At 48.1% G+C, this 13,920-nt stretch overlaps 1 protein-coding gene across 5 annotated transcripts in view; it reads right to left on the reverse strand.

Annotated features, from left to right (window-relative positions):
• The window catches only part of WBP1L (WW domain binding protein 1 like), a 57,746-nt gene extending 47,523 nt beyond the window's left edge, over window positions 1-10,223 (reverse strand). Inside the window, exon 1 of one of the 5 annotated variants that reach the window (XM_027907450.1) lies at window positions 10,124-10,223. In XM_027907450.1, coding sequence (XP_027763251.1) covers window positions 10,124-10,210 — 87 coding nt within the window. In that variant the 5' untranslated portion in view covers window positions 10,211-10,223. Of the gene's footprint in view, window positions 1-3,299; window positions 3,395-10,123 lie in introns of those variants that run through there. The other 4 variants (XM_027907491.1, XM_027907476.1, XM_027907485.1 and 1 more) reach the window with 4 other exon arrangements.
• Between the last annotated feature and the right edge of the window lie 3,697 nt (window positions 10,224-13,920).

Genomic DNA, 13,920 nt, shown 5'->3' on the forward strand with positions numbered 1-13,920 from the left:
TACCACACAATCCCCCAGTATTTTGATACAAAACCCCACAGTTCATATTCACCATTTTAATGTCCCCATTTTAGATAAGAAATGTGAAATTACTTTCTTAATATCATGTGTTAAGCCAGGATCACAACTGAAGAGTTCTTGTAAAAAGTACATGAGCATCAAAGAAAGGACTTGGGAGTACACTATAAGTTTAAAAAAAAATTTTTAATAATATTTATAAATTCACCCTAAAAAATCCCAACAACAGTTAAACCCAAGAAATTCCTTTTGAAAACTATTTTTGCCATTGTTTATCTTTGCACTAATCCCTTGGTTTAAGTAAACTATCAAGACACTTCACCCCCAAGAGCCCTCACCACTGTAGCATTTTCAAGTTGCCTGCTGCCAGGATAGGGAAAAAGCCGACAAACACAGAAGCAGTGCAAGACCCGTAAATGAACATGTTAGTGGGTTGAACCAGATAAAAGAAGTATTTCTAAAGACTATATTTCTCTAATTAGAGACACTAGTTAAAAGCATAAGCAAGTTTTACCTTTCACCCTGTCCTGAAGGAAAGTGTTGGCAGGCAGGCAGGCAGGCAGTGCCTGTGTGAGAGAAGAGCTGATAGTAAGCGTTCTCAGAGCAAGGATACAAATAAACAAAAAATTAACTTTTTCTGTTTAATAGCTTCATCAACAGCAGCAGCTCATCCAGCCTTCAGATTACACTCATGCAAGGTACCGTTTCATGGACACAAATGAACCTCCATTTCTTTGATTCCAGAAGATCAAGATGCAAGGGGTACACACCACCCAGACAGGGTGAACACCTTGTCTAGTGCTGTTTTCCTCCCCTGCAGACCTCTACATTCTCAAGCCAAAGCCAAAATGTTCACTGCTTGCATATGCAGATTTAGTCCTCTTTTATTAGGACACACCGAATGTATTTAATCCTTTGACTGCACTTCTGAAGTCTTTTAGAGTAGGATCATAGCAAGAAGAGTTTTGGTTACACACTGCTAGATAATACGACACAAACAAGAAATCATCAGTGTCACTCATTCTGTTCCCCAAAGTTTATCTGCTCTGTTAAAGGCTGTGAAAAAAGGAGATTAGTCTGAGACTCGTCCACACAAGGAATTCAGCAAGCCCTTACGTTTCATATCAGTCTGACGTTACATGCTATCAAAGGTGAAACGAGACAACAACAGATTTGTCTGGCCCTTAATCTAAAGTTTTCCTGGCACAATGCTTCTCAATAACTATATATCATGCTGAAAATACAGGAGGACTACTTTTTCAGCTGGTCCATCTACAGAAAGCAGACTGCAAGTTTCAGAACAGAAAACAATCGCTCCAGACTTCCTGAAGTCATTTTTGGAAGGACGATCCTTGGATTTTTGCAGTCAAAGGATGGGCCTAAGAGCACAAAATGTGCCTGGGGAGAAAAAAACTCCCGACTCTTGTTCCCACAGCCTAACCACTGGTTTAGTATGATCCCAGACTCCGAGAAGTAGAGATACAAGGACAGAGCAGGAAAGCAAAAAACTCAGTAAAAACAACGAGCCACAAGCATGAGAGTGATATTAATAACCAAGTATGTGAGATGCAAAACTTCCCTAGGAAGATGAGTAGGAAAAAGGGGCAAAACAATGAGACAAAGAGAAAACAATGTAGCTAGGAAAAGGAGAGGAAAAAAACGTAAGAGCTCTTATTTTTGACAGAGCGATTTAAGAGGGCTCTGTTGGAGTCCAGGTGATAAGTACCAGTAAATGGAGACAATCAGCGGTGACAGATGCCTGAAAGCCTGTTTTATCTAAGTTCAGATCACAGGAGACTGGAGAGTCAAAGGCAAGCCTTTGTGAAGTTTGCATCTTCTAAAAAGACAGAAGACAAAACGACAAGGTAATTTGAAGACAATACAGTACGGGCATAACCCTCCTCCTCTTCAGCATTCACTGTGAAAAGCAGTCTGCAGACGAACAAATGAGACAACCAGTAAGAAAAGGAGGAATTCATCACACAGGAGACCTAGACATGAGTCATGACCTTCACATGCATTCAGGTAGCTTCCTCACATGCTTTCCAAGCAGAGTAAAGGTCTTTCAGGTCGTATCTCAAGAAAAGTATTTCCTACCCCCCCCCAGGAAGAGGGGGGAGTTTGGTAATTTTAGTTACAATTGATGAGCAGGATGTGATGAAGTCAGTCCAGTGTCGTGGCCTTGAAGACACTGCTTTCTTCAAAGGTTTTTTTCAGTCTTTGCAACATCCCTGTACTGTGCCCACCACCTCCTCCAGCCCTTCCCCTACCTCCTGGCTCAGTCTGACCTCAGCCACCATTTTACCCTTTCATTCCACACCAGTCACTCCCAGTTTCTTGTTTAGCTCAGCTCTAAAAGGTGCATTTACAGGAGGTTCCGTGGGACGGATTTTCTGCCCACAATCAGTGGGATGGCTGTCACAGGGGATAATTTATGCAACAGAATGGCCTCATCTTCTGGATGGAGAAGACATGCAGTTCCTGTGGCTTCCTGTTGGCAATCATCCACCACCTGGGATTTAAAGAGGATCCCACATAGAGAAAGAGGTTTTAAAAAATCAAGCAACCACTGATACAGTATAAACAAATAAAAATCTTATTACAAAGGGTGAGGAATACAGAACTTGTCAAGGGAGAGGACTTCTGCGTATTTTGCACTCCTTCCATATCAGGACTCTGGTGTGGCTGCCACGATTATGAGCTCTGGTTTCATAAAAAGTTTAAAAAAAAAAAAAAAGTCTCCTGTGGACAACAGTACCTGGACCTGCTGGTCATATCTTTGTGCTGGGAAACAAAAGAAAAGAGTCATTCACTTTTGCTAATTAAAAAACACACTTCTTATAGCTGTTTCTACAGCTTATCAAGCCTTTTCCCCTTCAATTTACTTTTCAGACATTGGGAGTCAAGAAGAAAAACAAAAGTAGCTCTGTAACTACTGGAGCTCCAAAAGCTGACCTCCCATCAGTTTGTTCCACCAGGCTGACTGACTTTGCAGGCTCAGAAACTGTGAGCTCCACCTGAGGCTTTGGAAGAGGCATGTATCAAGTCAATCCAACTCACGAATTTTCCAGTGCTAATGAGCTTTCAAATGTAGCTTCTCACTCAGGGATGAGTCCCTGTTTGTTTGGGTTTTTTCAAGTGTCTCTACTCCTACCTCTTTCCAGGAATTATGGTGAAATTTTAGGCATCTTTGAGGTCTCTTCCTATCAAATTTGGTTTAAGTTAGCCAGAAGCTTCAAGATTAATGAGGAGATAGACATTGATAACTGCATAAAGCTCACCTCCTTCTGTGAACTATCTTCTTTCATTGATAAAATCCTTTTCCTGCTCAAGTCACTCTCTGTCCCACTCCGGGATATTTAGCAAATATCAAGCTCCCTCAGCCTGAATTAGAGCCAGGATAGGGTTAGTTTTTGCTTTGACCATATTCCTTCCCAGATCTCAAAAATAAACCCTCACAAAAAACAAAACAAACAAAAAAACCCCAAACCAAAACACAAAACCCCAAACCCAAACAAAAAACAAACCCTGAAGTTGCCGTTGAAATTTCTATTACTGCTTTGCACACACCAAAACCAGAGATGACATAAAACCACATCACCACTAGAAGTAACAAACTTCCACCTCATAATAGTGGAGAAGATTAAAGAAGGAAGGAAGGGAGAATCCTTTTCTTCACTGCTAGATCTTTCCTTTCTTGAGGTTCACTCTTTCCTCTGCTAAACCTAATGACTGCAGACAGGATCTAAAGGACTTGATCCTCTATGAGAAAAGAAAAACTCCTTGTTATCCCTTATTTTCCAAACCCAGCACCCTGCAGCTTGTCAGTCCTGGTAGCTGCTCGCCACACCCACACCTCTGCAACCCACTGTCAGCAAGAGGCCAGCAGCATTTTAAATGTCAAAAGCTCTGTCCCCTGATGCACTGGGGATTTCTTCCTAGCTCAATCCATCACTTAGATAGCAAGCCTCCCGTGCACTGTCAGTGGTTGGATTTGGTTTAAAATATGCTGGCATTAAAGTGCTTGTGAAGAAGGAACAGTCAGAAAACTGCATCTGAATCTCCTACACACCCCAGTTCTCACATCCTTTTCTTTGGATCAGCCTCGGGCGATTCCAGGTGGATGCAGACTGGCTCTGCAAAGAAGGCCTGCAGACCAGCAGCACCACAAGATGCCTCCACACAAAATAAAGTCTCTCCTTTCTATTTGCAGGTGTTGTTTGGGGCACAGCGTTGGCCTCACTGGCACTGAATGGTTTGGCCTGTTGTCTCAGCCTGCCAGCATCACCTCACTTTGCACCCAGCAAGCCCCTGCATGCAAACTGCTCTGCTATAGTTTCACAAGCCATTGCAGAGACCACAGCCATCATCTAAAAATAATACTGGGGGCAGTGATCCCACTGATAATCACATCATTAGAGGAGAATCAAATTCCTCCCTGTCCAAGCAGATAAACAGCAGGTCCCTGCAGCACCTTGAGCCTTCCTTTGCAGTCAAACGGTATCTGCAAAATCACACAAAAAAATTCATTTGTGACTGCCATACCAACACGCTTCTTGTAACAGAGGTAAGGGCATGCAATTCCTGCTTGGCAAGCCTGTTCTCTCCAGCCAGTTGTTATTTCAGGCATGTTTATTATGTGCATTGTTCACAGGCTCAGCCACACAGAGCTCCATTGCCACAGGTGCTGGCATCTCAAAACCTCTCTTCTTAGCTGTGGGCTTTCTAATCACATAAGACAGTAGGGAGAGGGAGGGACCCAACTTCCCTGTCAGCATCTCTCCATGAACTCTTACAGGAGTACCATCCCTCCCCCTGTGCTCACTTTCTTCTGATTTAGAAGCACAGACCAAAACCTGGTGCAGTCAAGTTGTCCCGTAACATGCAATGAGTATCTCTGCCCTGCCATGACTAATGGCCCTCTGAGATTGACACCAGCCCTGCCCCAGAGACATCTCCGACGTGCTGAGTTCTCCCACGCTGCAAAAACAGCAGTGCAGCTTGCCAGGCTGTCTTGGATTCATGAACCCCCCTCAAACAAATGCAAGACAGGAGTGTGTAGAGCCACAAAGTCACAGGTTAAATGCATTAATAAGCTGAGAAGATCCCTATGCAGCTAACCGGAAAGGGCAAATTCTTACCCTGTCCCCTGTAAAACAGAGCAGCTCAGCTCAGAGGAGCATCCCCAAATCCGGTACCAAATACATGCGTTGTCAGGAGAGAGAACAAAAGGCCACGTGCAGCTCTGCATTACTGAAACTGAAGGACATGCCTGACAAGGAGACATTTGTGTAGGCACAGCCACAACCACAGGGCACATCAGAGACAACACTGAATGGAGAACTAGGCCAGAGGATCACTAGCCCAACAATAGCTTTTTGCCACAAGCTAATGTCTGTTCAATCATGCCAATCCTCACAATATGACTTAAGGGGGGGGGGGGGAAAGCAAAAAGAATAGGTAGGCTGTTTGCATTTACTGAATATATTGCCCATTACCTCAGAAGATGGCCATATGTTTTCAGATTATAAAGAAACACAAATTATTACAGACATTAATGCTTTTCTAATACCATAGAAAGACAAAGGTGAACTTCAGCATAACCCTGGGTTAATAGAGGCTGACAGAGTCATATAAAAGAGCACGGTTTCCACTTTTGCCTGCAGAAAAGCAACTGCTGAAGATGCTTAGAGGAGTGGCACCTTTAGGAATCAAAGTGAGGGTTCAGTGGGTGTTTGAGCCAGGGTTGAGTAACTGCTGTTGAAATGTGGCCAAACACAGAGCACATCCATTCCTCTGCCTCACTAGAGGGGCTGAAGGCAGGATTGCCACTTTGGGCAGGATCCCTACTGCCCAGCAGCACTGCACACAGCAGAGTCACTGCTCAGGGATGCTCCCACCAGCCAGATGAGGCTGACCTGGCTCAACAGGCTGGGAGGGTGGAAAAAATCCCCAACCACATCGAAACAACTCTGGCAGATGAAACTTTCCTAGGTCCCTTCCAGCACAGCACAACTCCACAACAGCTGCCCAAGTTTATTCTTGAAGAGGTGTTATATTTTTGCTAACTAGTATTTGCAGGGTGGCAGGGAAATTCTCAGAAAGGCAATGACAGGTCCCAGCCACAGAGCTGCCTTGACTCTGTTGAAGAAAACTGCCACACTCCTCCCCAGCATTCACTGGACGTTTTCAGACCAGGCTTTCATCTGCTGCCCAGCTACAGAGATGCAAGGAGAAATTCTGACAGCATTGTGTGTAATTGTGAGGGCAACTCACAAACAAAATGTAATCATTGGGAAGGTATGCTATACAGATGAGACACTGGAGTTCATGGTGGTAAAATAATCACAGAACGAGCAGTCCTTAATCCAGCCCTGCACAGTTATTTAGAGGTTCCTGTTATGAGCAAGTACACTACGTACTTTGATCTCTGCTGCCTCCTGCCAAAACTGTGGAAATTAGCAAGCCAAAAACCAAGAGTCAGACAGATACCATGGCAGACAAAACAGATACTATGGTTATATAAGCACCTCTCCTCCTGAAGGACCCTGGTGCACTTTGGGAGAGACTGAAGGGCAATTATAACTAATTACCTTTACCTTAATCAAAAAAGCTGCCTTAAATTTACAGATGAGGAGCCTCTGTTCCATGAGAGTAATTGAAACTTTGCTGTTCAGTTCACAAACTACCTGAAGTGATGCTCTGAAAGGGCCTGAATCCTGCCACACTATTGTATGAAGCATAGCAACTCCACATTGGTGCAATCAGAGCTGTGGTCACAGCCTTGGACAGAAACTCTGTGTTACAGGGGTGTTAGCCACAGTGACAGTCATGCTGAGTTCTTCCTTAAAGCAAGGATCTTTGTCACATACGATGAATCATGCCTCAAGTCACAGCACTGCAAGCAAACTCTTTAATTTGGGATGAAATTGGTCTTTAAGAGCATGCTTCTGCCAGATTTTGGCTCAAAACCACCTTATTAGAGAAAGACATATTCCGGGGACTTGTCACATAGTTAACATTCACTTAAATCTCTTGTTTTTAAAGAAAACAAAAGTTGAGAAAACTATGTGATAATTAAGCTGCAGGCGTGGGAAGCAGACAGATAGTTCAGGCGGTCAAATAACCTTTATTCTGCCCTGTAGAGGCAAACTACAATAGAAAAATGACTAATGACTGAGATTTTTCATTAAAATTTTGATCCAGTTAATTTAAAAATGTATTAATTTCTTACTTCCTTTTCCTTCAAACCAGAGGGGAACAACCAGCTAAGGTGTGCTGCTAAGGCTATACTTCTATGGCTAGATAAAACTGAGCATGGCTAGATTTCTTCTTCCTTGACATTTATCCTGATTTTATTACATAACTGCATTATTCTGCTTGTAATCTACTGATAAATGCTTCAGCTCCAGTTAACAGAGCTTTGTGCTCGTAATATCAAATGAAAGTGCAATGAATAGTCATGGAGGCAGATAAACAACTTGGTTTCAGGATAGTGATGAGCTAAACATCTCCTTTCTCCTTTATCCACCTTAGTCTTAAGAAAGGTCTTTGATGATCCTGGGCAGCCTGGACTTATTTTAACCTGAAAAGTCAGACTCTTCTGCAGAGCACAGTGTGTTCTCGGGAATGTTTGTTCAGTGCAGCTAGGCAGTACAGCTCCACCTCCTGAATTATTTAGAGGACACATTTCCTGCAGCACCTCCAAGCCTTAGACCACCAAGTCCATGGGGCAGTTCTTCCAGGTGAGGAGGGACAGGCCCTGAACAAGAAGCAGAAGTTTCCCCAAAAGCAGAAGCAAGCAGAGCATAGGAGATGTCTGCAAGATGGACAGAAGTAGACAGCAGTCACCAGAGGCAGCAAGGGCAACAACACCGGAGAGGACAAGAGGCAAATGTTGTCAGGGTTTCAGCTAGAAACATGGGAACTCCTGGTGCAGAGATCTTTCAAATCCAGTGCTCTCCCTTTGGAGGGCTTCTCTACAAACCCATCAGCTCTGAGGAAACTGGGCTCTAAGGCAACACCAAAGCAGATGAAGTTTTGTTACATGCTCATTTTCAAGATCCTATATTACCACTCTTGGTTTTGAGTGGGCAGCTGTCAATGTCTATGCAGTGAGATAATACCAGTCTTTTGACAGATAGAGTCTACATTTAAGACCTAAAATAAACTGTGAGAGTTTTATATAGACAAACTATGGAAAGGAAATGAGTAAAAGATGCATCTGTATCCAAGTGCTCTTAAAGAAAACGTAGGCAGCCAAAGCTCTTCTCTCCCACACTCATGTATTATACCACTCAAGACTTATTATTTTAGGATTATTTCCGGTGCACTGACTGGAGAGGATATCCACAAGTCACATATGCAACTACTCCACAAGCAACCTAGCTGTAAGATTGCTTCCACGCCCTTCTCCTTTTCCTTTCCTCCTTTTCTGCTTCCTATTCCTTTGATTGATGTATAAGCTGTGTGAGGCAGGGAGCATCTTGCACTGTCTTCAGAGTATGTATGGCATTTTTATTAGCACATGTAGGGTTGAAGACATTCACAGCTTCCATACAGATAATCCCACCACCTGACCATTGCTCACAGTTGGAACGCCACAAGAACCAGGGAGCAAAACGGATCCGAGAGGTACCTTTGGTTTATGTGCCTCAGCCTGCAGACGAAACAGAGCAAGCACCAGGACATCCATCTGTTAAAGGCAGTTGAGACAATATGGAAAACACACAGTTCAACACAATCCTGCACCAGGCCCGCTAGGGAAGCTACAGCCAAGCCTTAGCCACAGTGTGGCTGAAGGGGATTTGGGATGGCACTACCAACAGGGAATTACACAGCTCTCAGCATCTTAAAAAGAAGAAAATTCAAGAGGGAGATAACATCTGTAGTCATGGACAAACTCCTCACCTCCTCCTCCTGCAGAAGGATTGGGAAGTATTTCAATGGACCCCTTCCAGAAGGACACTGTCCGTCTGCACCCCTGTGACATTAAGCACAATGCACCCCACAGCATGTGTGACCTACATCATCTCACCGTCTCTGACGTTCAACAAATGCAAACCGCAATTTTTACCTTACACAGAATACACCACATCAAACCAGAAGTCATCATATTCCATCTATGTTCTACATGGGGGGAAAAAGTCAAATGAGAAGATCCAGGTTGTGCACAGGTTGCTTGGCCCAGTGCAGTGCTCTCCGAGTGTCACTGAGCACATAGCAAGGTGGGAGGGGTTTACAGGCGTCTACACTGCTGGACTCAAGACCGTCACTGGAGATCCCAACAGCACCAACATTGCAGCACAGACAGGAAACAGAGTAAAGAGATGAAAAAGAGAGAATCAACTTCATTAAAACCCTTTCCAGGCATAATGAAGGCAGTAAGCAGGTGGTCAGAGACTACTAAGACAAGGCCTAGTTCCCCTCATCCCAGTTGAAACACGATTCCTCTTCCTTCCCCCTGCCCACAGGAGGTTTGCACGGAATCTCCTCTCTGCTGTTCCTGGCACGGGAAGACCAGCTCACCTGTCCTGGGCAGCACCACTCACGTCCCACTTCCCTGCTGACCCGGGTCCTCTGGCCAGCTGCCCCTCTGCCACCCTACATCACCTTCAGCACTGTCCCCTCACAGGTCACCTTGTTCCCTGTCACCACCCCCAAAAGTCACCTGCACCTCCACCCGCAGGCCCGCGCCAGCTCCAGCCTCTTGTCCTCACTACGGACACCTTTCCCACGGGCTCCAGTCAAACACCTTTCTCCCTCGTCCTGCAGCCACCCTGCCGCACAAAGCCCTCCGAGCGGCACTGCCAGCCGCTCCTGGAGCCCCACACCCCCTCTCCGTCCCCACGGCACGCAGGGACCCCCGAACTCAGAGCTCTGCATCTCCTACAGCTTCACTCAAGCCACGGCGCTGCCCAAACCTCAGGCGGGACCCCAAAAGCCTCTTCCCCCAGGCACCCCCCGCACCCCCTGCCAGCCCCGCCGGGCCCGCTGTCCCAAGGGCCGGCGCAGCCCCCCGCGTCCACAGCCGCCCCCCGCCCCAGGGACGTAGCCCCTAGACACGGCGCGACCCCAGAGCCCCCCGGGCGACCCCCTCCCCTACCTGGGCGGGCTCCACGCCGGCGGGCAGCCCCTCGGGCAGGGCCTGGAGCAGCAGCAGGGCCATGGCGGCGTGGAGCCTCCTCGCCATCCCCCCCACCCCCCGCTCCCGCCTGCCCGGCCCGACTGCGGCCCGGGACGGGAGCCGAGGGGCACCCCGCGCCCGGGCCCGCCCCCGCAGCACGCCTATTGGGCGGGCGGCACGCCGCTTGGCACGCTATTGGCTCAGCACGCTGTCACTTAGGGCTAAACCGTGGGGGGCGGGGTCTGTGCACTGGGGGCTGCCATCTTGAGTGTGGCGCAGCCGGGAGGGACCCTGGGGTGGGATCCGGGCCGCCATGTTGTGAGTGGCGGAACTGGCTGGAAAGGGGTGCGAGGGCCGCACCTCCCTCCAGTTGAACCCCGGGAGCAGAGCTGGACACTGTGGAAAGGGGGGCTACTGGCATCCTCTGGCTGCCACAGCCTCCCTGACACCTCAGTGGCAGCCAGGCACTCATCCTCCATTCACCTGGTCATTCCTGGTTACCATGATCCCGGCTCAGCCTCCTCCCACATTGTCCCAAATCCCAACAGCCCGCCCGGTCCTGAGGCATGGAGAGGGTGCTGGCATGGCTGCAGCAGCATGATGACACTCGAGGTGTCCGGTGAGCAGTTTTGTGTTTGTGCCAGTCCCACTGGGAGACAGGATGAGCATGGAGAAGATCTCCCACTGCAGCTGGATCCCAGAGTTTCCCCACATGGCGATCCCTCGCACTCCCAGGAAAAGTAGGGGCACCGGCACTCAGGATTAATTCACAGCTCCGGGGAGACAGCCAGTGTTTCTGGAGCAGTCTCAGAGGGTTTCCACACTGCCACTCCCAGTGTGTCAGGCAGCCTCTGTGCAGGATTGGCATGACAAGGTTTATAAGATGCTCAGATAAGATGTTAAGAAAAGCCAGAAAAAAAATAACTGACTTAGCAGCTTATCTCCTGCCGTGGCATTTTTCTATCAGGGCAGTACTCAGGCACACCTAGCCCGGCCGGATCAGCTCAGCTGCCTGCCCTGCCGTGGGCGTTCACCCACTGCACATGGACCCTGCTCCCTCCTCGCTTCGTGGCAGCCGGTTCCCCAGTCTCCACCAGCCTTTGGGCTTGGAGCCGCGAGCCAAGCCTTCCTGCTGGGACTGCTGGTGCCTCAGGGAGTCCACCAGCCCCCCATGCCTCCCTAGCCCCTACTCAGGTTCTGCTGCAGACCAACGTGACATCTTTGGTGCAGTTACCATTTGAAGGGAGGTTGTAAACGTGCTGGAGCACTGACATTTCAGTCACAAACAGTTATTGAAGAAGCTTTAGTCCTGTTCCCAGGTAGCCCTGAAATTAGAGGCACAGCAGGGAGATGGGCAGCGAGTTCACCGGAGCACAGGACAAGCCCAGATCAAGTGGAGAGCAATTAATGCTTGCTGCTCTTCCCAAGCGGGAATGAGTCTGGCTCTGACTCCTGGCAATGAGGTTTCCTTTTCTGTTGCGATGGGAAATGGAGACAAGGCTGGCCTTGCATGGGGACTTGCTGGCCACAGCTTGGCAGTGACCCCTCTGCTCCCCAGTGAGACCAAGGCAGGCCGGGGAGTTACTGTGTTTTTGGGGAGACCTGGGAGGCACAGGCGGCAACAACCATCTTCAGAGTGATATGAGCTGCTGAGATGACTTGAAACATTCCGGGGAGACTCCAGCTACAACCTACAAACCTAGAAACCCTGCTGAGCTAAACTGTCAGCTGGCATAAATCCATGTCGATCTGAAGAGAGAATCCACTGCCGTAAGCTCGAAGCGGGGGGAAGGTCTATCTTAAAGATCGTTTGACAATTCTGAGCCCAGAGCAACCCTTTTCCTCTTGCCCATGAGCAATGCACTGCACCACACTATGCCCCACTCCCCAGGGCTGGGGGAGAGCTGATGCAAGATGGCAATAGCTCTTCAGAGGGTCTCCCTGCTCCATTACCCCTCCAGTATGGCTGTGGACAGGATAAAAGGAGCGGCAAAACAGCTGAGACTTTGCCACCGTGGTACCAGCCTTTGCCTCTTGTGGCTGCTGCCCCAGCATCGCTGGCTGCAGAACCCTCTGCCCTGCTGGGACTTCCCCAAACTGCCAAAGCAGGAAGGATCAACACCAAGAGCTTGGCTGTGATGCACAGGGGAAGGGCAGTTTTAGGGTGCTGCAGCACATTGTTTTACAAGCATTGCCGTGCTCCCAAGCATGCCAGAGGCACCTTGGACCCAAACACAGCCCAGGCTGCTAGAGGTACCTTTCTGAAAGTCCCCAAAGCTGTTTTGGGTGTAGGATGAGAGCAGCTTGAGTTAAGGAGCTTAAGAAAAGTAGAGAGCGGAGGTGGCTCCTTGTGGCTTCTCCCCACTCCCACCAGGAGTGACATCTGTTTCACTTCATGTGCTTATCTGTTATTTTAATTGCACTTTAACAAGAGATATAATAATGCCCAGGGAACAGAAACACAAGTTTGAACATGTTTTCCTACTTTCTGCTGGCCTATTAATTATTTCAGGGCTCTTTTACAGCTTTCTAGCTGTATCTACGTGTGGTTGGAGACATTATGCTCTGCCTCTTGCAGCTTGGGCAGAAGCAAACCTGCTGTGGATACAGCTTGGCCCTTTGAGAAGTACCTTTTGGGTTTGTCTGCTCTCTCTGTAGGAGCAGAGTGGTTAATGTGTCTCTACTCAGGCACGTAACTGATGTGAGAATCCCCGGGGGATCTGGCATATATCCCTGGCTGGAGAGAGGCCATGGGGCCCTGGGAGCAGCCACATCATATGGCTTGTTAGAAGCATGCTTGTCCCACTGAGGGATGTTCATCAGCAAGCAGAGAGCCTGGGTGCAGCTGATTAAAAGCAAGGGTTTTAGCCCAGGACTTGGACTCCTTCCTCCTCCAAAAATAGGCTACAGCAAACTCAAGCTGCTCTTCTTCAGGGTGGGAGAGGCCTCATGGCAGACCCAAGATATCATCATGCAAACTCTGCCAGACCAAGAAGATAAACAGCACCCATGGGTGTAGGAAGGGTCACCCAGTGTCACCCCCCCAGTTCCCACAATGGGATAAGTGTCACAATGCACTATCACCTTTTGTAACTTTCCTTAGGCCTGTTTGCAGCCCCAAGAACCATTTGAGGAATTCTGCACTGGATGCCCAAAGATTTCAGAATTCATGCCAGCCCCTACACTCTTCCTCCTTCTCCTGGCTCCTGTGCTGACCCTCACCCTGGTGCCTGGTCAGTCACAAAACCTGCACCTTTTCCCTTTCAAGGCAAGCATGAGACCCACATACCAACCCAGCCCAGCCCAGAGAACCAGACACGCAGAGACCAGCCAGCAGCAGAACCCACAGCTGGTTTTTAAAAATCACTGTATTTATTTTTCGACCTTCCTCTGTTGTTTGCAGTGCTGGTATTCAGAGCCCAGGTGAATGCAGCTCTGTGACAAGAAAGACAAGTAGCTACTGGAGAGGGTCCAGCAGAGGCCATAGATATGATGAGGGGTCTGGGGCATCTCTCCTATGAGGAGAGACTGTGGGAGCTGGTCCTGTCTGGGGGAGAATGAGAGAGGATCTCATCTATGCATATAAATATTGCAAAGGCAGGTGCCAAGAGGATGGTGCCAGGCTGTTTTCAGTGGTGCCCAGTGACAGGACAAGGAGCAAGGGCCATGAACTAAACCACAAGAAGTTCCACTTCAACATGAGGAAGAACTTCTGTGCACTGAGGGTGGTAGAGCACTGGAATAGGCTGCCCAGGCAGGCTGTAGAGTGCCCCTCT

The sequence above is a fragment of the Empidonax traillii genome, unplaced genomic scaffold (genome assembly GCF_003031625.1).
Source record: "Empidonax traillii isolate 1590-97213 ecotype Southwest subspecies unplaced genomic scaffold, ASM303162v1 scaffold27:size3997909, whole genome shotgun sequence".
Taxonomy (NCBI): Eukaryota; Metazoa; Chordata; class Aves; order Passeriformes; family Tyrannidae; genus Empidonax; species Empidonax traillii.